Source organism: Scomber japonicus, chromosome 8 (assembly GCF_027409825.1).
Source record: "Scomber japonicus isolate fScoJap1 chromosome 8, fScoJap1.pri, whole genome shotgun sequence".
Taxonomy (NCBI): Eukaryota; Metazoa; Chordata; class Actinopteri; order Scombriformes; family Scombridae; genus Scomber; species Scomber japonicus.
Genome location: NC_070585.1, coordinates 9245422 through 9268809, shown reverse-complemented (window position 1 = coordinate 9268809; position 23388 = coordinate 9245422). Strand labels below are relative to the sequence as shown.

The 23388-nt window shown below is 40.3% G+C and overlaps 1 protein-coding gene across 4 annotated transcripts; it reads right to left on the bottom strand.

Annotated features, from left to right (window-relative positions):
* Positions 1–4591: 4591 nt before the first annotated feature.
* zgc:92242 (uncharacterized protein LOC436899 homolog) lies at positions 4592–15736 on the bottom strand. 4 transcript variants are annotated; one of them, XM_053324385.1, is made up of 8 exons: positions 15579–15736; positions 14245–14336; positions 13346–13628; positions 10505–10977; positions 7387–7504; positions 6750–6861; positions 6409–6640; positions 4592–5407 (listed from the first exon to the last, which is right to left on the bottom strand). In XM_053324385.1, exons 4-8 carry the CDS (start codon positions 10683–10685, stop codon positions 5241–5243), a joined length of 810 nt encoding a protein of 269 aa, XP_053180360.1. In that variant the 5' UTR covers positions 10686–10977; positions 13346–13628; positions 14245–14336; positions 15579–15736; the 3' UTR covers positions 4592–5240. The 4 variants fall into 4 exon arrangements, with proteins under 4 accessions (XP_053180360.1, XP_053180359.1, XP_053180361.1 ...); XM_053324384.1 differs by lacking the exon at positions 15579–15736 and having other exon boundaries at positions 14245–14371; XM_053324386.1 differs by lacking the exons at positions 14245–14336; positions 15579–15736 and having other exon boundaries at positions 6756–6861; positions 13346–13764.
* Positions 15737–23388: the final 7652 nt, after the last annotated feature.

The window sequence follows — 23388 nt, the reverse complement described above, 5'->3', positions numbered from 1 at the left end:
TCGAGTGTTGAGCTTGAAGTCGCTCGCTCTTCTTCAATTTGCATGATTCCCAACAGCGTTTTCCTCTTCTTTTTTTTTTAACGGGGAAGTAAATCACGAACAGGGCTGTGATGTCAGTTACATGAGGTCTTTAACTGTGATTTTTATAGTGCGGTCTGTGATTGTTACTTGGGATTTAGGAGATAAGTCATGTAAGGTCCGTTTGCCTCGTAATTTCAAGATCATCCAAAAAACAGCTAAAGTGACAGCAGACCCTGATTCATAATGCAGGATACTGAGAGAAGCTTTGATACAGGCTTTTACAATAAAATACCTCTGTCATTTTATAATCTATTATCTAATCTTCCAAGAAAATCTTTTTTTTCTCATTGGATTTCTACTCATCCCATCACAGCTGCTAATTTTTAATAGCTCCAATTATTATAAATCCAACCTATGTTCGTTGACATGATATTTCCTTTTTCACAACTACTGTTTATAGTGTATTGTATTTTTAACTACTTAAATGTATTTTCATCTAACCCATCCAAAAATGATGCTACATCTATTAAGTTTTGGTTCAATTTCCATGGATCATGGATTAAAGGGGAACTCTGCCAATTTTACACACTAAGGTAAGTTTACTCGTCATCATTTTTTCCCATTGTGTCCAATTTTGTCATCAGAGTTATTTCGAGGCAGTAAATTTTTGTGGGTGTGGATTTTGCAAGACATAGGCATAAACCATGAGTGTCTAACAAAATGGTGCATTATGGGAAATGTAGAATCCAGTGTTTGGTTCATGCTCAGGACTAAAAGTCAGGATATCTCGGCTTCAGCAGGATTTCGATCATTCTTTTTCAAATCTGTTTCTCACATTAGTATCAATCTTATGGAAGTACAAAACTAAATCACTGTAGTGCCCCTTTAAGTAGCTAACTCTTCCAAAAATGATTCTATTATGTTTTGGTTCAGTTTCCATGGATTAAAGGGGAGCTCCGCCAATTTTACACACAAAGGTCAGTTTACTGGTCATTAGTTTTTCCCTCTGAGTCCAGTGTTGTCATCAGGGTTATTTTGAGTCAGTAAATGTTTGTGGGCATGGAGTTTGCAAGACATGGACATTAACAAGGAGGGTCTAAAATGGTGCATTGTGGGAAATGTAGTATCCAGTGTTCGGCTCATACTCAGGACTAAAAGTCAGGATATCTCGGCTTCAGTCGCATCGATTTCGATTGTTCTTTTTTTAATCTGTTTCTCACATTAGTATTTATCTTTTGGAAGTGCAAAACTAAATCACTGCAGTGCCCCTTTAAGTAACTAAGCCATCCAAAAATGATGCTGCTTCTATTAAGTTTTGGTTTAGTTTCCAGGGATCAAGGGGAGCTCTGCCAATTTTACATAGAAAGGTCAGTTTACTAGTCATCACTTTTTCCCATTGTGTCTGATCTTCTCATCAGGGTTATTTTGAGGCAGTAAATGTTTGTGGGCGTGGAGTTTGCAAGACATGGACATTAACCAGGAGGGGCTACAAAATAGTGCATTGTGGGAAATGTAGTATCCAATGTTCGGCTCATACTCAGGACTAAAAGTCAGGATATCTCGGCTTCAGTCGCATTGATTTTGATCGCTCTTTTTATAATCTGTTTCTCACATTAGCATTAATCTTATGAAGTGCAAAACTAAATCACTGTAGTGCCCCTTTAAGTTGTTGTTTTGTCATGTTGGTTAAGATTAGGGTAAGATTGATCATGTCTCCACTTTCTTTTCTGTAGTAAAACACCAGTTTAGTCCATGATGTGCAACTATTTTGTGCTTAAAACATAAACCATGATGTATTTTGGTAAAAACATGTATGAATGTCTTATGAAATCAGGCCAGAGTGAGAGAGCATATTTTACAGTGTAAAATTCTGTTATGTTTGGAAATTATACAGTGAGCACAGAACCATTAACTGAGCGTCTGATCTCTCCACTCTCCACAATGACTTAATTCAAAAAATCAGATATGTTTTATTGTTCCCAGGGCAACGGTTTCAGACATACAGTATCTCGTCTTGCTTGGTGTAATCCTTGAAGCGTACCCTCATACAGGTGCTTAGTCAACACATGAAGAGTGTCCTAATTTCACCTCCTGAGCTGTACATAAACAGGAGCACCAGCAGACTCTTAGCAGCTACAGCAGATAGGTTTAAGTAGAAGCATTACAAGTCAATGACACCCACTTTCTTATGGGACAAAGATGACCGGACTCCTACAATGCTTTGCTGGGAAACCCAACACTGCCTGACTATATATAGCGGGGCTTTTCACACAGTGTGCATGACTGTTGTGTCAAGTCTAGTCACATGATTCAAGATATATGGGGTGGACACACACGCACACACTCCACTCCCATACAGAAGCACATACACAGAGGCCGAATCCTGAGGCTGAAGGCGTGGAGGTGGTGAGGGAATGCGAGGAGCTTTATTGAGTTGGCTCTGACGTGTTGCTTCCCCGTGACCTGACTCCCATTTGCTCTGTCTCCCCGACCGTCTCGCCCTCTGTCTCTCAGTCTTAACCACATGCTAATCAGCTCTCCGTGCTCTGTGTTTGATCTCTGATGGGCTGTTTTCTGATGCATCCCGCTGAATAGATAATCATTGTGTAAGCGGCCACTATCAACAACTTCTCTGTGTCTCTCCTGTTCAACCCCCCCCCCCCCCAGCAGAAAACTGAGTGCCTGCTATAACCATACGAACAGACACGACTCTGTTCAAATGCAAGAACAAAATAAAGAAGTCGTTAAAGTGTCATTAATTTCTTCTTTTTTCACGCCAACAGCAGATCTATAAACTCATTAGGTGAATACTTAATAGAAATAGGAGGTAAAATAACCTACTAAACTCAAAGGGTCAGCGGGGGCAGAATCTTAGCAAGGAATTAGTGACCAAGTAAAGAGAGCATGTGACCAAATAGTTAGGTAGTAACCACGGCTCTAATGTCCCAGTCTAAAAATGAAGCACTGTTGCATCTCTCATTGTAAAACACTGATGTCATATTTCCTGTTAGTACCAGGGTGATTCAGTGTTTTTCTGTAGTTACTTGCATCTGATATTTATAGACAGTTAATATTTGCCACTAGGACTGAAATGAAACAATGATCTTGAGATTAAAGTGGTGATTCAGCTTTTAAGGCGTTGAGATTCATAGTGAGTGACCAGAATAGCAATTTTTTATACATATTCTCTCCAATTTTACGACAACATGGCAGAATCAGTGATGCTTAACATGAAAGTGAAGCAAACAAAAACATGTTTTGTGTGTAATTTATTTTCCTGCCTTGTCAAGTCAGTCACCTGACCATGACATCGACTGACCTCCGCCCTTCAGATCATGTGTTTCCTTTCCTGAAGACCAGACTTCAGGCAAAAAAAGCCCCAAAACAAGTAAGAGGTCAAGATTTTTTTATGGAGAATAGCAAACTTTGTTGTCTTAAGATTTTGAGCGCCTACAAAGAATGTGCAACCAACCAACCAAACCGACTGATGTATCGGTCAACCGATATTATTGATCGATATCACATATATATCGGTGTTGGTGTTTATCCTGTCCGATATGTGCCGATATTTTTTTAGAAGATATATAGGCCACATTATAAAAATTAAGTTTATTCTTAAACTGTAAAATATCATGCCTCCATTACATATATTGTGTTTATGTATATATTCTGTATATATAAAATTATTGGCCGATAAATATATAGGATACAAGGAATTTTTTCATTTCCTAATATTGGTATCGGCATCGACCCCAATAATCCAGTATCAGTCAGGCTCTAATGATAATAATATTATCATATGGTCCATTCACTTTACAAAGCTGTCAGCCATGTATCATGGACTTCATCTATGGTTGGAGTTAGCTCATTTGCCATGGAAATGTTTTAGTTGTGTTAGTTAATTAACCTAAAAATGTATGAAAAATATGAAAGTGCTAATATAGATTTTCACGTGGTAAAAGATCATAATTTGTAAATTCGCAAACTGTCGAGAATTAACCTTCAAGCTCAATTAAATATAATAGATTTGTTAAAATCTACCTTAATTCGTCAAATGACCTTTGGTCCACTAACACTGACTAAAATTCACATTTTAAGTTACAACTCAGGTCTTTAACCTCGTAGTTAAGTTTCATGTCATATCTAATGTTCTGGAGTTATAACATCTGAATACTCCACACTTGTTATGCTTCTTGGTTAATTATAATTGTTGTCATTATGTCATTATATCCTGCTCAATCACATGAGAACACCACTTTTATCGTCATCAGCCTGATTAAGGGGTGGTTCATGTTTCAGGAGGCACATAATGAGGTGACAGTAGCTCAGGTGGTGAAGCAGGTCAGCCACTAGTTGCAGGGTTGGTGGATTGATTTCCTTCATAAACAGCAGCCAAAAAGATTTATTGAGCATAAAACTGAACCTCAAACTTTTTTTTGCAGGTGTGAGGGAGTGTGTGTGTTCAAATGCAAACATGAGAGATTGTAAAATGTTTTATAATCACCGTCAGAATAAAGACTCAGCCAGATAGGATAAATTCAGTCCTTTTACTTAACATAAAAAAACCCTTGCACCAATGTGATAGTTGTAGATACACTGGATGAAGATAGTGTTAATGCTGCTGGAAGTCAGTGGAGTTAAAGCAGTACAAAGACACATTACATGCACTTTTTGATCAGTACACAATAGTTTATCATATATATGTTTTTCAGTTCCCAAAAACCTCTTCTTATGACATCTTAATAATAATAATAATACATTGTTAACACTTATTTAACAAGTAAACCGCCATACAGGTGCTTTTTCATCTGTAGTCAGAAGTCTCTGTGAGCGTCTCTCTGGACATCTCTCTGTGTCTGTCTGTCAATCACAGAAACTGCGTGAGCGTTATTTGAACTCAGCGACATCAAAGCTGCTACTTTTTATCATTCAGGTTGACCTCAGTTCAAAAGCTTTCAAGTCTTTCACTCACTCCACCCCCAGACGCTTCTCTGTCTGTCGGTCCGTCCTCGAATTGACGCCTAACAAAGTATATTTCAGTTCACCGCCCAGGTTAAAGTAAGGATCCTGTTAAGGAACTGTATGTGGCCGCGGCTTGGATCAACTGTGTGTAACGGAGTCATTATTTTCTGTGCAGCGCTTGTTACACTCAGTACAGTAAGCTCTGGCTCTCTGGGGTCACCGTGTTGTCTCAAAGCACGCTGGATACGCCTTAAGTCCTAATGGATCAAAGGTGTGCTTCTTCCCTGTAGATGAGCAGGCTTGGCAGGTATGGGAGGCTTGGTGTAGGCAGGTCGTGTGCTGTGAGGATCGTCCGCGAAAGCTTTCTTGAGCTGCGCCACGCGACCTCCATATTGTGACTTCTGCTCTTCAAGGCACACAATATCTGTGACGGAGAGAAAGGAGTTAAGTGAATTTCCAAAATCCCTGATTTTATCCATCTGTTATCAACCTGCTGATATCCACTAGATTTGAGGGAGAGAGTCCACCAATGACTAAATGACAAGCTACCGTTTGCACAGTGTGATAAATGATCAGGAGCACGAGTATCAGCAATGTGTGGATGACTGAGGCTGGATCACACATTAACCTACAGCAGGACTATTTGGGCCACATAGGGGCAGTGGAACAAGCTGTGAACACAACACTGACATCTCACCTCATGAAGTAGATAGAGTATGCAAATACTGTTTAAACATCCAGCAGACACAGAGCATTATTAGCATTCATTAGGAGTTGTGTGACTGGTGACCTGATGAATGTAAATCTAATATTCACTGTTGCATTTTGTTCACCTGGAGGAAATATCAGGCTCAATAGATGCTAAATGTTCTACTTTGTTCACCAGCTAGTTGCTAACTTGGTCTGTCTGCTGTTTGGTGCTGTGCAGGTAATGTACAGTGACTTTATCTGAGCTTTTTTAAAAAAAAAAACTGTGTTATTCAGGTTCTATGCTTTGTCTGAGCTGAAAATTCGGCATTTTATAAGTTAGTTTTACTCATTGCTAATATCCTTCCAGTTAACATCTGTACTTCCTTGCATAATCTAACAGTAGTCTTTATAAGCAGATAACAAATTGCTTCCAAATGATTTATGATGGAAGCTAGTGAGGCTTTGTGTTACTTAACTGAGTTATGATACATTGTTTGATAAGATAACAGAGAAATAGTAATTTTTGTTTACTCTTATTAGTCCTATTATTTTACATTAAAGAATGATTTAGACACACACTTCCTGTGTATGTTGAGTGCCACACCAAACAATACACAACCTGCAGCTTTCATTTAACGATTAAAACTATTATTTTTACTTTTTACGACCATCATAAAAACACATGAATCTGTATCATTTCTGTCTCTACGCTTTCCTCCCCTCTTGTTTTCTCACCTCTGTCCTGTGGGTCGTCCCTCTCTGCGTCTGACAGCTGGGCCTTGAGTGGCGGCTGGTTGCCATGGCTACTAAAATGTGGCCTGTAGAGAGGAGCCCAGTCGCTGAGGTTGTCCGAGCTTCCGCCTGACTCACTGTCGCTGTCCTCAGCGGGGTCTTTCAGGTCGTCGTCGGCGCCGCAGGAGTCCATCTCGTCTTCAGACAGCTGAGCGTTCGGTGAAGCTCGGTCATCCTGTGTATGCGGGACATGATTTGATGATGATAAGACTCCGGAATTCTTCGGTTTATATTCATCTTACCATCCCCGACTTTCAAACCCACATTCAAACACATGAACTCACACTAACATCTGTGAGGGGCAGCTGAATGTCTTCTTTAAAGCCGAGCTGCTGGGCCTCTCTTCCTGGCAGCAAGTCCGCTGTCTGGATGCCATTCATATTATCACTGTGGAGTCTGGAAGACAAAGACGTCCATTTTAAGTCCCGGGCAGACAGTCGTCCCAACCTTTGAATCAATCCTCCAGTTAGTCATTTGGCAAATAACTTCTATAATCAAATTGGGACGAGGAGGCGGCTCGCTGACTGAAACTCTTTAGTTCACTGTTCATCTTATCATAGACAATCAGAGTTATGTAATGTGTGGCAGAGACTGAGGGCTTCATTAAGGTGCAGAAAGCTTCTTATGTGATGATTTTCCTTTTATCTTAAATAAGTAAGGAGTAGTTTTCTTGTCATTTATCTTTATATCGGTGAGTTTTTTTTTATACAATAATTAATTAAAAGATAACACATTTCTCTCTTTCTAGCCGCAAAACAAAGCAGGTCTGTGTTGCTTCACTTCTCCAGTAACAAAACACATCCTGTTGTTACAGAGTCTGCTTTTATCCATCCTGATCACATTTGAGTCAGCCAAACAGAGACATCATGACATTTCTAAGAGTCCTTTGTGGCTTTTTTCTTTTTGTGTGTGTGTGTCTACCTGTTGTTGATGAGACCCTGAAGGAGTTTGGAGGACCGGAACTCGTCCACTTCTCCGATCACGATGACGCTCACGTCTCCATCCCGACCCAGCAGCCATCTCACGTGTTTAGTAGAAGCTGAGAACAGAGGACAAGAAAAGAAAAGAAAAATATAAGCATGTGTCTCCTTATTTTTTATATGTTTGATGGATGCGGCTGCCTCATGGGTTGTTATTCTGGCTTTTATCCAGAAGGTGGTGCTGTGCGATAAGTTTAAAGCTCAGAGAGAATCACACAAAGAGCAATGGACTGTCCTCTCTCGCTGTTAAACTCTGTCTTTTATGCTCTTCATTTGCACTCTTTTCTTCTTTCTTTCTCTTTAATTTTGCATCTTTTTCTCTGTGTGTCCTTTCAAGAAAGAAAAACCTCATCATGTGTCACTGCAATACATTATTTGATTAGAGCTTTGCAATGGGGGATTTAGTAAACACCAGATACCCCCTCCCCCTATCAGTGAGTAAGCAGATCTACATGAAACTCGCTCTAAAGTTTGAATGGGAAACAGCCCACATGTTGCCAATGTTTAGCTTTGCAACACAGTGCAATGACTCAGCTGAGCAGGACATCCATTTAATCATTAATTCTACTTTACTGTATTTTCATCCAATTTGATTTGTTATAAATTAATACATTTACTAATTTAATTTAGTGATAATTGAACAAGTAATATATTTTTTGTTAGGTAATGTTGCATGTCACAACATATAATAAAAAGTTATCAATGACTGTTCTTGTGCCATTACTTTTCCATCATGGAAACAGGAGTATTTTTAGTTGTTACCTCACTGTGACACAGTAGGCAGAAATAGACCCCACACCTCCATGTGTGATAACAGGTGTTTTCCATTACAGCGCCTGTAGTCAAAGGTAAAACACCTGCTATGACATCACTGATTGGGGTGTGGTTTGAAATTGCAAATCCTCAGAGATTTGCAGAGCAGCAGCTGTTTGTTTTCGGCCTTTTTTTAAATCAATATGGATTAACTCTTTACCAGTGACAGTGAGCTCAATAAATAGATACAAGGAGTTAAAACAATCACCTCCTAACAGTGAACTGACTGTTTCTGTTCATATTTGGGGAGCTGACTTGTATTTGTATAATGTTACACAGCACATAAGGGTACATTGTGTAAACGTCTCAGTCTGAGGTCACCTGAACAAAGACCATCTCTGATATAAGTCATAGTCTGTCTGTGTAACACACCTTTTTTCTTCACAGCCACTTTAAGAGCTTTGATTATCACACTCACTCTGAGGTTTCTTTATTCATTGCAACCGCACCCACAAATTAACCAGAAATGTTGCACATACTGGAAATACTCAATTGCAAGGAAGGACTAATTGTGCGTTCATGTAACAGTTACCTGTTTGACAGGTAAGGATTGTCTTTCCTGCCTGCAGCACAGAGAACAAAGAGTGAAAAGCGACAAGCTGGATTGTATGTTGTGTAACAAAAACACACAAACACATACTCGACCATCTCTCAGGTGACATGGCAGAGATTGGGTAAACAAAGACAGTCATTTAATATGTGGTTTAAAGCGTGGCGACGCCCAAAACCACAGGGGCTTACTCAATCTTATTCAGATTTCAGCTGGTAAAAAGATTTGACTAGTGGTGATACAGGCTATCTGTCACACACACACACACACACACACACACACACACACAAACACTCACTCATTGTGCAGCTCAGCCAGTGGAGGTGATAGGGTCTCGTGAGTCAGATAAACATCTTAAATGTAGGAAGGGTGGATTAAATGAGTAAGAAAGGTAGAGCAGAGCAGAGGGAGAAGTGGGCTACTGAGACAGCAATGTAAAGAGTCAAGGCCATATTTCTTTGGATGTAATCTAAACACATTAATCAGAATGGTAACCTGAGAGTGTGACTACACAACCTGTGTGTCTGTGTTTCATTACTCATGTGCACTCAGGGCTGAGATGACTTACTGATCAACATCAGCTAGTAAAGGGAGCTCAGATGGACAATTTTACAAAAACTGAAAAATGTGCCACATGTAACAAAGTATGTATAAATAATATATGATAACACAAGTGTGTGTTTGTAGCACCTAAAGGGGTTGTCTTCATCCTTCTTTAAATGAACAGTACAGAGGAGATGATGGACTACATGAGACGACAGTTAGGTGCAAACAACAATGCAAATAAATAGTCATTAATTACAGTTACAGTAAATCTACATATAGATTCTTTTCAGAATATTATTCGACAACTAACTGGGGCCGTGTGTGGGATTATACAAATACAAAACGTCACATGATCAATCCAAATTCCTTCAGCACCACCTCCAGGCCGTGAAGAAATTGTTGATTAACCACCAAAACGTATGGGATAACCTTATTTCAATCTATGTATTCTTCATTTCATTCATTCATTGTCTAGTTCTATCATACTTTCAGCTTCATTTATTGCCCTTAATGCAGTTTCAAAGTCCTCATATCTGTCGGTTAAATGAAAGGTCACAGGGTGCAGCCGGTTAGTTTAGCTTGGCATGAAGACTAAAAATGGGGGGGGGGAAACAGCTAACCTGACTGTGACAGGAAGGTACTATGTGTGGGAAAAACAAAAAGTCTACCTCATAACCTCCTATCAAACCACAACTATATCAATTCAACAAATGACAAAGTAGATGTCAAATGTGTTAATTAGTGAGCTTTAGCGAAGATGCTAGTTGGGTTTTGTCACCTTCCTACAGAGCCAAACTGTTTGCAGTCTTTATAATGATAAGCTAAGCTAATCAGCTGTAGTAGTAGTGTAACCTTATATTTAACAGACAGAAAATAAATGCACTTCGCTCTGTGAATTTATAATAATTTTGTTAATTCATCTTTGTGAAAAAACCCTGTTTACTGTAAATAAATAAGAGATGCTATTGTTTTGTTACCACATCTCATTACCTTGTTCCTTCCTGTTATTGTACAGAAATATGTTGCTACTTCAGTCTGAGTGTTACTGGATATCCTACTGTAGAGTAATGAATGAGATGTATGTGTTCTCTATGTAGCACGTCATCCTACCAGTTTAACCAGTACAGTAAAGCCAGTGTTACGCTCTCACCTTTCTTTGGTCTGGTGTTGTTGTTGATCTGTCCTTCCCTCTCCTCCCTCTCTTCCCTCTCTCTCCACCGCCGTACCTGCTCCTCTCTCATCTTGAGGAACAGGATCCTCTTCTGCTCCTCACTGAGGGCCTCCAGCACCTCCGGTTCTACCCACATGTCCTCTAGGATTTTTGCCAGCATCCTGCCTCTGTTCCTCGGGTATTAGAGATGTCCGTCAGCCCCTCTGTGTGTCTCTGCCCTGGCGGGTTGTGTTTCAGCGGTGGGGTACGATTGCTCCTTTTCCTGCTCTGCTCAAGAGTCGGGTTCCCTTTTTCTTTGAAGGAGTCTGGGATCAGGTATAGCGTGAACTGCTAGAGGTCACTGTAGTGTCCTTTGTCAAGTGCTCTTGTCTTCCTCGATGCAGTGGAAGTGTGTCAGGCTCTCTGGAGGTGAAGGTGCACGTATGTCTGGATCAACTGAGCTCTGAAGGTTGCTGTTGTGTTTTTTAAAGAGAGAGAGAGAGAGAGAGAGAGAGAGAGGGAGGGAAAGAGAGGGAGGGAGGGAGAGAGAGAGAGAGGGAGAGATTATATCTAGTGTTTTGTTCCCTTCCCCTTCATTCAGTCCTGTTCTGACTGGCAGAACACAATAGGCCCAAAGCAAATAAGCCACAATGCCAAATGTAATGTGTGTGTGTGTGTGTGTGTGTGTGTGTGTGTGTGTGTGTGTGTGTGTGCAGTGTTTACTCTACATTACAGTAGACAACGAGAATGCTACTGTGCTTTCAAACATTGAAAGGCAAACAGGGCCAGGTTCAGTATGTCAACACACACACGCACACACACACACACACACACACAAACACTCGGGTGGGGTGTTAATGGCTGTGTGCTATCTGGGGGTAACAGACAGAGATAGAGAGTAAAAAGCAGCAATAGTTCACTGGAATTTCAGCATGGACAGTGGCCCACATTCTCTCTCATACACACACACACACACACACAGAGGACACTGACTTATATTTATCTCCTCGAGACCCCCCCCCTGCCCCCAAAACTAACCCTAACTTTACCTTAACCTTAAACCAAGCCTTTACCCTTAAATGTAAGGATTTACCTTATTGGGACTTGTGTTTTGAGGCAAGTACCCATAATGTGACTGTCCCATAACATTACTAATACACACACACACAGACACACACACACACACACACACACACAATACAGTCCTAATGTTTTTAGTACCTTATTACCACACGTGACACTGATAACCATCATCACCCTGCCCAGTATAGCAAGAAGTCAGCCAGGAAATGCTCAAGAGGAAAATCCCAGAAACCCACTCTTCATATTAAACTATGAGTAAACATGCCATATAAAAGCAACAGCCACCGCCTAATGTACACATTGGATAGATTTGAAACACTGAGTTGCTGAGTGGGAGCCAATAGGATTGTGTGTGTGATAACGGTTCACCGGTCTCTGCGTGAGGTCAGTCTGATATTATTGTAAAAGGTGACTCAGGTAAAACATTACCCCTCGTGTCAGTGTTTCAAATGTGACCACGTGTGCCAAAATTGACGGTTTGAACCACAGAATTATACTAAACCTCACATCACACTTTGTATAATTGCACATTGTATTGTGACTATTATGTTCTGCCTCTAAAAGCTGATGCAGGACTAAATCAATTGAAAATATTCAAAACTTCTGACTGTGCCGGTTCTCTTCTGAGTGGAGTAGCTAGATTTTACTCTTATTTGCATTCTTGCAGTGAGTTAAATTTAGTGTCTCGTGTCTGTATATGAAACTCCAGCTAGCAGCCATGTCAGCAACTTGAAATATTCTTTTAAAGAGGCAAAAAAACATGAAGGGAGCATCTTACTTTAAATCCAAATTACCAGGATCCATGCAGTGAATTAATCCCTTCACACATAATCAGGTAAATCTGTAGCAACCAGGTTCTCAATCCTTAATCCACTCCTCCTCCACGAGGCAAAACTTTCAACCCAACTTTTAAAGCTTATTTTAAGACCTCATTGTCATTCAACTGTTGGTGTTTCGATGAATTCATTATAATTATGAATAATTAGCTTCCTTGTTAAGTCTAAGAACCAGCATCCATTCATTAATCTGACTGTTTGTCCCGTTGAATGCCACACTGAGACTCTCTTTCAGTACTAGTGAATATCTCAGTGAGTGTCTATTGAGTGAAGGGTGCTTTCATTAATTGAAGCCCTCTGAGATTAGCTGTGTTTAAGAACAATTCAAACTGGGCTTGACTTGAAGATTTGTGTGTCAAATTGCTCAAGTTTTCCATACAAGAATCACTTATACCTGCATCACAGCTCCTATAATTAACTGTACACATTGGAACTTAGAAGAATGATTTAAATCGAGACATAAACATGCCAAAATGATCACAGAGAATAACAAGCGACTCATACACAGCAAGGACAACTAAATTAAGCGTACGGCTGATCAACATCCATACACTCGACTCTGTTATTCACATATGTAGACAAAGCATCCAACTCTGGCTCTGCTCCAACATGCAAATAGGTCCGGGATTTGCTTCTGCCTCCGCTCACATGCAGAGAAAAGAGAAGAAAGAAACAAGAAAAGCAAGGCAGAGGAGAGGAGAGGAGAGCAGAGAAAGGTGTGTGCGTCGCATACTGAGAGAAAAGTTTGAAAAGTCTCTCCCGTCTGAGAAAAACACCGGCCGTTTCCCAGTGACAGAGGAGAGTGTGAGAGATAAATGAACTCAGACAGGTCATAGAATGGCAATCACAGCAAAGAAGGAAGGAGAAAGAAATAAAAGAAGAAAGAGAATGAGAGAGAGCAGAGGAAGAAGAGTGGACTTACTCAGTGGTCGGCAGCCGGTAGCATCTCCAGTATGAGTTTCAGTGCCTCTGTGAGTGCGGTATGAGTGTGTGTGTGTGTGACGTGAGAGCATGTAATTGCGCCTTTGTGTGTGTGTGTGTGTGTTTGTGTGGGGTCAGATCAGTCGTCAGCAGCGGTGGAATGCAGGCTCAGCTCTGCACTGCTGCATTTGTACTGAATAGGAGTGGGACGGGCTGACATAGGAGCATTCATGTTTTTTCTCTCCTCCTTCCTTCTTCCTTCTCCCATTTACATTCCTGCAGTGCTTCCAATAACAAGAAAAGAAATGACATCAGTAGATTATCACATGCTATTACACAGTGTATCTGCCATTATAAAAAACGGTTTCTTATACACCCCCTTGTGACATTTAGCTACATGCAAGGACACATGGACTTTAATTTTGCCTGACAGGCTCTGTAACCTTTCCTCATGTAGAGCAGGAAATAGGAGTCATTCTCAGACTGTTTTTTTTCCTCCTGTATTCACTGTTTCAATTTTATCTGGCTGAGCTATTTAAACCCTTCTCCGTCTCTCTTCCTTTAGGAAGTCCTGCCAGCTTTGTATGAAACCATTAATCACAACACCACATGTGCAGGAAGGAATCTGGGTATTTATTCCACTGGACGTTTCTGTCAACAGGTTGTTGACACACTTCTGTAGCCAGCAGTTATTGTTTTGTGTGTCCAGCTAGATGGTGTAAATGTCAGCTAAATGCCTCTGAGTTATTATGACTTTTAATATGACACAAGTGTTGTCTGTTTTTCGATGACTAACGTGTTGCCTGATTTTTACTGACTCAGGGTTATGCAGGTATGACCAATGCAGGCTGTTTACAGTAAATCTTTCTATAAATATTAGTTTCAACCTTCTTCACTTACCTTGTGTTTTCTGTTGGTTCAGTGGTTCAGTGTGCTTGCTGTACAGATGTCAGGTGAAAGTGATCATTTCACTTGAAGTAAGCCAATAACTTCTGGTAAAAGCCAAAACGTAGCATCAAAGTAGCACAAATAGAGTAAAATTGAGAATCTATAGTGAAAAATGTTTTTTTCCCTTTATATGCATCCATTATCTCCATTATTATTATCCATTATTTCCAATTTTGTTTAATTGTATGCTTGCCTGTAGACAAAATTCATTCTTCTAAGTGTACTAAATTGAGCAAGCTTGCAATGTATTCCTAATGGATTCAACTTTTCATTTTTAAGAGCACAGTTTATCTTTTAAACCTTACATAGTCTCACTTTAAGGATCATGATCTTTATTGCGAGCTTGTCCAAATGATCCTGCACACCGTGAAAATATTATGGGGCCAGACATGATTTTCTTCAGCGAGGATTAGCTTAAGCCTTTATACTACATTAGCTATAAAAGTACATTTCAGAAGTGTCAAAGCTCATACACCTACAGTATCATCTGAACACTTCAAATGCAGACTTCAAGTGAAAACAGTATCACAGTGAGAATTACCCCAACTTTCAAGTACACAAGGAATTGCGCAAAGTGAAACTGCAACTATGACCAGTCAGGTTTCCCCCCAAACCAGTGCTGCAGTGATACCAGACACCAGTTTGTTTGTCTCTCAGTTTGTCCCTGGTATCAGGACAGAGAGCTCAAGGTCTGCACACAGACACATGAATACACTCAGCTGTATTCCTCAGTTATTTCCCATTCATAAAATCAATCCTACTAAATAATAATTAAAAAAAACAGCTTAAATTTATTTTATATTGACCCCCAACCCTATCTTAACGTGTACATTTAAAACTAGACCTAATCTTAATTTATTTCCTCTGGAATAACCCACCATTACTTAGCTAAATCTTAGTTTGTTCACTCTCACACTTTTCCCTTTCATAATATTGTTCATAGTTTTTTTTTAAAAGATAAAAGGAAGAGAATGCACACAAAAACACACAGAGACTTCTTTCCCTTTTCCCTTTGGGGTCAAGGTGAGGCCAGCTGCACTTGCTAGAAGACTGGAGAAAAACATAAATGCATCAATCATATACCAACATGAGACTTTCCCGGTAACAGCTGAGCGGCTCTTTGTATTATTAATCTATAATGATCTTAATCATGCACATTATCCTAATCAACCAGGCCACTCCTTTTATTACCTGATGGTACTACCAGGAATTACTCAGTACTAAAAAAAAAAAAATATTATTCCACTGGAAACAAGTCATTAATCCTTGTCAGTCCCTGTATTTACCTTTGTATTTCCTTGGCATGGCACACCTTGGGAAAGTCCCAACATTGATCAACACTGAATCACAATGCATGTGAACACACGTGGTGGGATTCAGCCATGTGGTCACATTCAAATGGTAATTCTGCACGAACACTACCCTCTGCTGGACAAAAGTGAAAATAGCACGCCAATAATTCATGAAGGGATACCAAATGCGGCTTGGCCACAGAAGAGCACATAGTATAATAAAACGTAATTAGGTAGTGGTAAAACAACAGATGTCTGTGCTCATACTACATAAACAAATCAAAGTATTTTATTACCTATTGTATTAAATTCTGAGCATTTTTGAACAGAAATTAATACTTTTGTAAATGATCCTGCTTTATCTATGTATTGTGAATGAAAGTAGGCCTACATCATAACTTAAAGAAATGGGTAACAATGAAAATTCCAAAACTTTTCCACACAAATATTTTCCTCATTGTCATATTACAGATTACATGATGCTGCAGGGGTAATCAGATGTTTAAGAGACTTTAATAACTTTAAGTGCATTTTTACACAATCTTGAAGTGTATTGGGGATATGTGTCAAAATCTACTTTTAATTCATGAAAATCAAATTGTATTACAAATTTGATATAAATGATAAATGATCTGGGTGATCACCAATTGATTATACGTTCATCATGTCATTGTTGGCAACTTTTCCTCTGCTGTACTCATTGTGTGAAAAGCTTCTTTGCATTTTCACAAGTTTTAATCAGTTTTCTATTGATTTTATGCTAATATGGTGCAGATTCTTAAATAAATGGACGTTTAATCAACTTACAATATGGGGAACAGGATTAGGGGGGAATTCTGGCCAGTATTGGAGATGTTTGCCCTGGGTTCCACTAGAGGCATAATCCTGGCCTGCTCCAGTCCTTTTGGGGAGGCAGTCACCAAGACTATACAGTCAAGAACATTCCCCATGACCTTTGACCCCTAAAATCGAACATGCATCGTAAGACAGAAATAAAGCAGATTCTGCCAATAAGTCTTCATTCTCTGTCGAGACTGAATCTACATAATCTATCTTGTTCCAGCATCTCTTTATACTGTCTTTCATTCTCATCTAAATACAACACAAAGACTAGAATTACAATATGTCTCAATTGACTTTAACAGTACATGCTCGGGATGGCAATTTTCTCTTTAAGCCACTTTACACTTCCCATCATGTTTTTGGGAGCCTTATACAGCAACATGGTCAGGCAGAGTTTCTGTGGCAAACTTATTGGTATTCCAACATGTTCTCCTCTCAACCTCTCCATGTTTAATGCATGGACCCCACTGACATAGAGCCTGCTCAGTGAAGAGGATGTGCATTAGCATGGATTCACATGAGAGATGTTTATGGTTAAACACACCACAAAGTAATATTGCTTTAGTCCCCAAAGTAATTTAGCCAGCATAACAAGCTGTGCTGGAGCAACTACCCTTGGGTGGTCTATATAACAATGACTATAACTGACTACTGTAACTGCAATGGTAACAACATGTGTTGACTCTTTCTGCATCATTTGCATAATGTATTGTTCAATAGACTTTATCCACATCCACTGTAGATATTAATGTAACATGCCTACATTCCACACACATACTCACAACACTTTATTGTAATCAGGTTTTGTGTGGATAGGAAATTAAGTCATATGGGGTGTTTGGGATAAATATGGTCAAATTAAAAATAAAAGGCAGCTAATAACAGTTACCACAGCATTTGTTGTTGTTCCTTTTTTGGGGGGGGGGGGGGGCGTTGGACCACTTGGGGGTAACTCTAAACACAACACTGACATAGTATTAGCTTAAAAAGTTGATGAGGCTAACACATTAGCAAACAGTTGCTTGTTTAAACATCCAGCAGACACGTAGCAACATTAGTATTAATTTGGAGTTATGTCTCTGTCTACCTCATGAATCTACGTCCAATATTCTATTTTGGTCTTTGGGAAACATCTGGTTCACTGAATGCTCCACTATCTCAAATCAACTAGTCTGTCTGCTGTTTGGTGCTGGTCGGCAGGAAGTGTAAAGTATAGGTTTATCAGAGCATTCTCCCTGAAAACACACATGCTTCTATATTACATATTGTACATACTACATACTGCTGGAACTAGGTTGATGAGAGCAGTCAGAATGAAAGTTGTGGGCTGACACAACAGCTGTGAAACTGACACTGAAATGTTCTTTGGCACTGAGGGGAGCTGCAGACCAGATGATTTGTGAGTTTGCTACTCCAGATGATTCTTCTACACTACAAATAGTCATTTGATCTATTGTTTGAAATAAGTGTTCCCAACACAAAATCTGGGAACATTTTGGAAATAATGTGCTGATATGAATTGGAATTCTCATTGCTATCAGTATGCAGCTGATAGTCACGGCTAGCCTGTAGCTTGATTACTGGTTAGTAACAGGCCTGAAGAGGAATGCTGACAATAACGCTCCAGAGTTTGAACAGCGACTGAAGAATAGCTGTACAAACCACATTTGTACAGCAGCTGAGACCATCTCCCTGTATTATAAAGTGAAGAGAAACCACGAGCGAGTTTCCTTTTGACATTTAAAATAGTAAGTGTGTGTTGGCTTCTTTTCTAGCGGAGAGGTAGGTGAGACTGCTGTCCGTTTCCTGTGCACCAGTTATAGTGTACGTGCTCCTTTAACCCAACTAAATGTTGCACTGGTAAGTGTTTAATACTTCTATACATACACACACATTGTATGCAATTCTGCTATTAGGTGGTTCACATAAAAGTATATTACAAATAACCCACTGGAGGAAAACACTCAGACAGACCACCTTATGAGGTTAATGACACATGAGACTAACTCCTCCTGTGTATCAACATGTTGTCAATGTGAAACTTTTCTGCCCCCAGACAGCCAGACTTTCATATTTTTATATGACTTTCATATTTACAACTTGGCACAGAGGGCCCCAAGTGTGGCACTGTTGCTATGGTGACTGGTCTGTCTGTTGACCTGGCTGCCCAGCAGACTCGTAGTTGGCACGCACACACACACACAGCATCTCTAACACAAATGGCACATTCTGTCACCACGTTGGCAGGGTCGCCAGTGTTTTCCTTTTTTGTCTGTCTGGCTGTCTTTCCCTCACACTCTCTCAAACACTTACGCACACATGTGTGAACACAAATAAACAAAGAATGGGTTTTTCCATAAATGAACAGGCAGCTCTTCATGATGTATGTATGTATGTATAGATATATACATACATAGATATACTGTCATTTTGCTGTTTTCCCTCAATCTGTCTCACATAAACACACACCTGCAGTCTCTTTTTCATTGCTTCCATCTTTCAGCTCAGTCTTAAGGACAAGTGGTCACAGGTGGAAGTGACTGATGCTTAAGTGAAGACCCTCCTCCTCCCTGTTCTATTTGCCTCTGTCACGTGGAGAGATGTGTGTCATTGTATCCCGCTTTTTCATGCCTGTGGATATAATGACCCAGATGAGAGCCACACACTTAGATACCCACTCACACACACACATGTGCTGACACGCCATGTCCCCCTCCTCTTCACTGGTAATGAATGCTGATGAGGTTGTCAAGGGAATCACTGGAGGCCGACACAAAGCCATGCAGCTATGTAATGAAGCTAAAGGTAGGACTCCTACCATGGACAAGTGGCCATGTAAAAAAGAAAAGGGCTAAAATTGTTAAATTTAGGGGAGGCCAGAGTGTTGTAAGTGTTGTAGAACAAGGTCATTGTAATACTGATGATACCCAGTGATGCAGACAAACATATTTATCTTTAGCTGCTCACTTTTAGAAAAGCACTAGTGACCTTGTAACATCCACAGGTTTTTATTTTAAAAATTGATATCTATCTACTGTTAGATTTAAAGTAATAATTTGACATTTTGGTAAATATGCATATGTGCTGTGTGTCAGAGTTCGATGAGAAGGTGGATACCACTGTCATCTCTGTGCATCCAGTACAGAGCTGGAGGTAGGAGACGATTAGCTTAGCATAAACACTGGTGGCTTGAGGAAACTGCTAGCCTGGCTCTGTCCAGTGTTCTAAAATGTGCTTACTAACACCAGTAAAGCTAATTAATTAATTAATATACTGTCTAATGTGACATTTTATACCGCTATATTTCAGAGGAAAATATTGCACTGTCTTATCCTCTGCATTTATATGACAGCTTTAGTTACGAATTACTTTTCAGATGAAGGTTTGACACAGTGGATAACGTAAAACAACAATATACAATGAATAACCAAAAAACAACAACACATTTTAAAGATAAAATCAGTGGTTTCCAACCTTTTTGGCTTTTGATGTCTTACAAAAAGCAATTTGTCTTTGGCCTCACATTTCAGATGTCTATGAGTTGTTAACAGCTCCACCAAATAGTGATTATTTCCCTCTAAACTTCTCAAATGGTTTCAGTTCAGTAAATGTTCAAAGGTTAAAAAGTCCATCATTTGTATTTTCTTCTTTCCTCTCCCATTAATCATCTCACGATCCTTCAGATTTATTTGGTGACCCTTTGGAGGGGCCAGACACCTATGTTGAGAACCACTGAACTAAACTACAGCTATTGTAAACTAGCTCCACCTCCAGCAGCTACAACAGTAACATGCTACTCTAACACTGATGCTTCACTATTAATAATCTAATGATGTCATATATAGTAATGCATCAGAGGGACCAAACCACTACTGTAATATTTAGGTACATTTAAATATTATTATTACTTGAGTACTTTAGGTAGGATTTTTCATGCAGGCCTTTTACTTGTTTATCATCTTCTCCTCCATACTTCATGCAATAACATGAGAGTGGTATTGATCTTCTTATCTAGGACAAGTGGTAATAAATGTCGAAAGAAATTCCTTTTAGTGCAGCAAGTGAAAATGATCCCAGAAATATCTATTTCTCTGCAGTCCATATAGATATATCTGCTAAAAACTGCTCTTATTGCAGAGTATTAAGCTAAAAACAGCTTATCTGGGCCTCCTGTTTACTTTCAATAAACACTGCACAAACAGCTTTTATCTCTCCTGCAAAACAGGATACGGAAATTATTTATTCCATTTTTTCATATAGGACACAACTTCTTAAATGTTGCCATGAGAGGTTTGGCTCATGATCAGTCAAACCAGCTTGTAAAGATTCTGAAGCAACTCTTGTGTTCATCTTCAGCAGTGAATCTGCACACACATACACATGCATGTGAATTTAATATCAAATATCAGAGATGCACACACACTTTTACACTCTAAAGCACAGTCTGCTGTGAAGTCCTGTGATCAGAATCAAAGACCTACACCATGTGCACACACATATTGCGATGTGTGTGTGTGTTGTATGTGTGCCTGCAGTGCCTCCTGCCTGTGTGTGTGCGCTCCAGCTGTCTCACAGAGCTCCCTGTTGTTTGGCCTGCCGTGGCAGACGGAGCCGGCGCTGTAAACTCTGTGGATCGATGCTCGTTTAGAGGATTTCTCCCTTTAAATCCACCTCAGTCAGCAGGACTGCATCCCTTTCTAGGTGTGTGTGTATGTGTGCGCATACGCTCAGGTGCATGAATATGTGTCCTTGTGGGTGCACAGTTGCATCTCTATCTTCATATTGAGTTGTACGTGTGAGCATGTGCAGAGGAATGCTGCAGGAGGTCTTGGTGTGTGTGAACACTGAAATACATGTACGCACTTTTGTCGCCTACACACACACACACACACACACACACACACACACACACACACACAAAGAGCAAGGAGTTCTGCAATGGAGACTTAAGACACACCATCAGTCTGTCTGGCACCTCCCCCTTGCTTTGATTACACTCACAATGTTATTACTTGAGCACACCAACATCAGCATATTGATTTATATTCCACACTTCCTGCTTTCGTTTAATATGCTAACACACATGCACACACACCCTCATGCCAGCAAACCTTATAATTGCAAACACACACACATCCATACACACACACACACACGTCAGAGCATGCATGATGACACACATACATATACATACTCTGACACCCCAGCCACACACACATTAACACACTTATGTGCACCATCACAGCAGACCACCCACCCCAGCAAACCAAAATGCAAGCTGTTAGCTTTTCTCCTCACCAGTTACCTCCCCCTACTCCCCTCCCCTCCCACACTCCCCTCCCTCCCATTGTCACATCAGGGACTTCCAGTGTTCCCAACACGTTGCCGCCATCACGGCCCTGCAGATGTCACTTAGCTGCAGACACACCTCTTCATTTCTCCATCCATCCTTCAGCCTCTCTTGGGACACAGATGAGGGACAGAACAGGGAGCAGCGAGTTCATGTGGGTGTATGTGTGTGTGTGTGTCTGTGGATGTGTGTGTGTGTGTGTGTGGATGCAGGAGGGGGAGGGGAGCCCGGCAGGTTAATGAATTAGTAATTAGGATTGACATTGCGTCTGCAGTGGGTTTCCCCCAAACTATTTCCACCACTCTCCCTCTCTCTCTCTCCGGTCATCTGTGCATCCTCTTTGTCATCTTCATCCCCCCCGCCCCTCCTCTCCATCTCTCTCCTTGCATAACCCCCTCCCTCCCTCCCTCCATCGCTGCCTCCCTCCCTCCCTCCCTGCCCCCTACCTGTCTCACTGTGGGCCTCGCCTCTCTAACCTTCTCCTCCCCTTGTCTTCAAACACACACCAGGTTCTTTTGTTCTGTCCACGTCCTCGCTATTTCTTTCCACATCTCTCTCTTCTTCTTAATCCTATCTTTTCACCCACTCCATGCGTCCTGCTATTGATCATTGGAGATCACTAGATTGGTAGGCTGAGGTTCTCAAACCATGCAAACAACACATTAAAGCTTGGCACTCTCTTTGCATCTGAAGGGGCTTGTGTTCAAGATCCCAGATGAAAAACATTGTAAAATTTTGGCAGCAGACGATGCCATATGTCTGATTGTATACTACTGCTGTGCTTCTGTTTATGACCTTGAATTGCCCCAACAAGAGGGTACTGTCAAAACACTGTACCTTATAAAGACAATACAAATGGCTTGAGCTGGCTCTGGTTAATTTAACAATGCAGGTTGTACACGTGGGAGATAAAGGAGAGTGAAAAGAGCAGGTTGAAAGGGAGTGAAATATGTGTGGGGGGCATATTTGGGTACAGTGGATGAAATGTCCTCTATGCTTTGTCAAGGGCAGAATGGACAGAAGATCATTTATAACATGTGCCAGCCGTCAGTAAATCTAAGGATTTTAACATTTTGTGTTATTCCTCTTATGTCCAGCAAACAGAATATCACCCCATCATCACAGACTCACAGCAGACATCAATTGACTGTTGACAGCACGATCTTACAGATTTCAAACCACACCTTCTCTATGATTCTCTGTCTCTTATACATGAGTGAAAATCAGACACCCAGTCAATTCCTCATCTTGACAGATGCAAGTGAGTGCAAACACATATGATGCATATATAGAAAGACAAAAACATGTTAAGTCTATTAATAATAAATCAAATTTTTTTTCTAAAAGTGTCAGCTGGCACTGAAAGCTTATTCATCTTTGTTCTCCAGCCCACATAAACGATTGTCTTCTTCGCAATGGTTTAATTAGTAGCATTTCTCTTTTGGGTAGGCTGTAATTACAGTCCCACCACAAAAGAAGGAGTGTTGACAGTCTTCAACAGAATAACATGCACCTTTAGAGAAGAAGGAACTTTCAAAGATCAGCAGAAAATACTGCAAATACCATAAGTAATGAGTGGCCAGAGCAACTGTAAAGGGTATGTTTAAATGG

Excerpts from the sequence above, each read along its gene's own strand:
- zgc:92242 (XM_053324385.1), bottom strand. The coding sequence starts at position 10,685 with ATGCTGGCAAAAATCCTAGAGGACATGTGGGTAGAACCGGAGGTGCTG. Across the intron at positions 6,641-6,749 it reads TGCCCCTCACAGATGTTAGT|GATGACCGAGCTTCACCGAA; the intron begins GTGAGTTCATGT and ends CCGCATACACAG. Across the intron at positions 5,408-6,408 it reads GGACGACCCACAGGACAGAG|ATATTGTGTGCCTTGAAGAG; the intron begins GTGAGAAAACAA and ends TCTCCGTCACAG.